Here is a 2,542-nt window from a genome sequence, read left to right as displayed (position 1 = left end):
TAAGTCAAAAAAAAACAAAAAAACCCAAATAATCATCACCCGGGCAGGCGTCAAATTTTCAAACAAAACGAACCTCCTTATCTCCAGCCCCAACAAACTCACCCACCGCATTTTTGGGAGGAAGGTCGTTTTTTTTTGGGCCGGACCAATTGAGGGATATGGCCTTGGCCATGTTATGCCCCGATCCCGCTGGGGCCGGTTCAAAGGGCCCGGGAAGGGGGGCTCTCCCCCCCCGACGACGACGGACGGGAGGGAGGGGGGGGGGGGGGGGGGGGGGCTAGCCATTGGATCCCATCCACCCCCTCCCCTTCCCCTCCCATTCCTTCTCCTACGTGTACCATGTTCTGTGGGTATGTCCCAAGGGCTTGTGCCATGGCCATGGGCTCGGCAGGTGGCTCGCCTGGCTTCTATTGGCTTCCGTCCAATGGGAACATTGGCTGTGGCAGGCGGAGGAGGACGAGAGACGAGAGACTCACGCACACTGGTTGGAATGGGCTGATGGGCAGAGTCACGCCAGCGTGGCAAGCAAGCGAGAGGAGGGAAGAGATCTGGTGACGAGGCGACAGCGTCAGAGGCCGGATCAGAGGCTGGATCCATCGAGACGGCCCCGCCGGCGCTTGTGGTTGTCGACGAGCTCAACGAGGAGAGCCTCAGGGAGAAGTGGGAGACAGCGGTGGACAACCTTGGCGAGCGGGCCAAGGCGACCCGCGCCGCGGGCCTCGAGACTGTCCTCTCCATCGTCGCCGGCCGCTTCTCGGACGAGCTGCTGGAGGGTTCGGTCGAGACCGTCGTCGGCATGATCAAGGGCATGGTCCGCAAGGGCACGCTCGCCGAGAAGATGATGGGCGCCCGCATCCTTGCTGCCATCTTTGTCTCGGTCGGCATTTCGCAGTCGCTCTACGACGATGCGCTGCCCGTCCTTCGCGACTACGAGTCGTCGCGCTCGGACGAGCTCGCCGCCCTCGGCCTCGCCGCCCGCGCCATGGGTATCTTTGTCTGCGTCGAGGAGCCGGGCCTCGCCTCCGCCTACATTGTCGAGCTCGCCAAGGTGGCCGACTCTGGCTCGCGCGCCGGCCCGCGCGCCTCGGCCGCCGCCATGCAGGCCATCTCACTGCTGCTGCCGGTCGTCCCGGTTGTCGCGTTTTTCCAGGACCACTTCCACACCCTGCTCACCCTCGCCACCGACAGCCTCGACTCGCCCGACTTTGCCGTCCGCGTCGCCGCTGGCAAGCTCATCGCCTCGATGTTTGAGCTCGGCTCTGCGCCCGCCGCCGCCGGCTTTGACATCGACGATGAGGTCGACAACCGCGCCCGCGACGAGCTGCTGGACAAGCTCGGCGACCTCGCCTCAGAGTCGTCCAAGTACGTCGCCCGTGAGACTCGCAAGTCGCAGCGCTCCATTTTCCGCGACGTCCTGGCCTCGGTCGAGGACGGCACCTCGCCTGACCTCGCCATCACCATCGGCAAGGCTCGCTTCACCTTCACCTCGTGGGCCGCCCTCGCCGCCTACGACGCCGTCAAGGCCGCCCTCCTCTCGGGCCTCGCCGCTCACTTTTCCCACAACCCGCTCCTCACCGACATCTTCCCCTCTATCTCTATCGACAACTCTTCGCTCTCCGCCGTCGAGAAGCGCATGACCCGCTCGCCCAACTCGGCCGCCACCAGAACCGCCACGTCAAGCGCGGCGCCGATCGCGACGCCAAGCGCGACGCCAACCTCGAGTTTGTCCACAACGATCTTTGACCCGCCCCCCGCCCCCTCCTGCACGACACAGCTATGTAATGAATATGGTTTGTATCACGCATGGCTCGTACCTATCACACCACGGCTCCGTCACCACTACGCCTCGTTGTTGGAGAGCTTCTCCAGCAGCGCCTCCTGCTCGCGAATGACCGCCATCAACGACGCGCCATGCGCCACATGCCGATCCAGCGCAGCCTGCTTCTCAGCGATGCGGGCTGCGAGCTGTGCCTTCTTTGCCTTGATGGCCTCCTCCTCCCCCTGGATCAGGTTCCTCTGCCCGATCACTGCCAGCTTGCCTTCCTCCACCACCGCCGCCCGGCCCTCCACCTGCTCTTCGAACACTCTCACCTGCTCATGGAACGCCGTCATCTCTACACCACCGCCACCATGAGTCCTCCTCCTCCTCCCTCTCCCTCCCTCCCTCCCCGCACTCCGCCTTTCCCCGCCCTTCCGCTTCCACGTACTCTCCACAAACTCGTTGGCCGTCTGCCGCAGCTTGGCCGAGTCGGCAAACTCGTCGTTGCCAAGGATGCGCACCCTGTTGAGGTCATCAATGTTGAGTTCCTCCACCATCCTCTGTCGTCCCCCGTCTCTTTGCCTTGGCAGCCTATGCAGGTGTCTGCAGTCGAGTGTGGTCACTACCCCTCCCCCCCCCCCTCCCCGGCCCCGCCCCCTCCCCCTCTCCACTTCAGCCGACTACTTTGCGCGCGCGAACATGATCAATCGTCCTCGCCTCACCGATCACAAGCACAACATGATCACTCGCGATGAACCCCCCCTTCCATACATACACACACAC

General features: G+C 63.8%; 2 protein-coding genes across 2 annotated transcripts; one reads left to right on the top strand and one right to left on the bottom strand.

The window, feature by feature from the left end:
- Positions 1-339: 339 nt before the first annotated feature.
- On the top strand, positions 340-1,743 carry AMSG_08287 (uncharacterized protein; the record flags this gene model as incomplete). The annotated part of the gene is made up of 3 exons (XM_013900163.1): positions 340-354; positions 509-1,621; positions 1,666-1,743. 3 exons carry the CDS (start codon positions 340-342, stop codon positions 1,741-1,743), a joined length of 1,206 nt encoding a protein of 401 aa, XP_013755617.1.
- A 16-nt stretch (positions 1,744-1,759) lies between these two features.
- Positions 1,760-2,405, bottom strand: AMSG_08286 (uncharacterized protein). The gene is made up of 2 exons (XM_013900162.1): positions 2,208-2,405; positions 1,760-2,114 (listed from the first exon to the last, which is right to left on the bottom strand). The coding sequence occupies exons 1-2, from the start codon at positions 2,314-2,316 to the stop codon at positions 1,840-1,842; spliced, it is 384 nt and encodes a 127-aa protein (XP_013755616.1). The 5' UTR covers positions 2,317-2,405; the 3' UTR covers positions 1,760-1,839.
- Positions 2,406-2,542: the final 137 nt, after the last annotated feature.

The sequence above is a fragment of the Thecamonas trahens genome (assembly GCF_000142905.1).
Source record: "Thecamonas trahens ATCC 50062 unplaced genomic scaffold supercont1.39, whole genome shotgun sequence".
In the NCBI taxonomy this organism is placed as follows: Eukaryota; order Apusomonadida; family Apusomonadidae; genus Thecamonas; species Thecamonas trahens.
This window is presented reverse-complemented; position numbering and strand designations above follow the sequence as displayed.

Coding starts and splice junctions, on each gene's coding strand:
- AMSG_08286 (XM_013900162.1), bottom strand. CDS start 2,316: ATGGTGGAGGAACTCAACATTGATGACCTCAACAGGGTGCGCATCCTT. Junction 2,115..2,207: donor GGCCAACGAGTTTGTGGAGA/GTACGTGGAAGC, acceptor GCGGTGGTGTAG/AGATGACGGCGTTCCATGAG.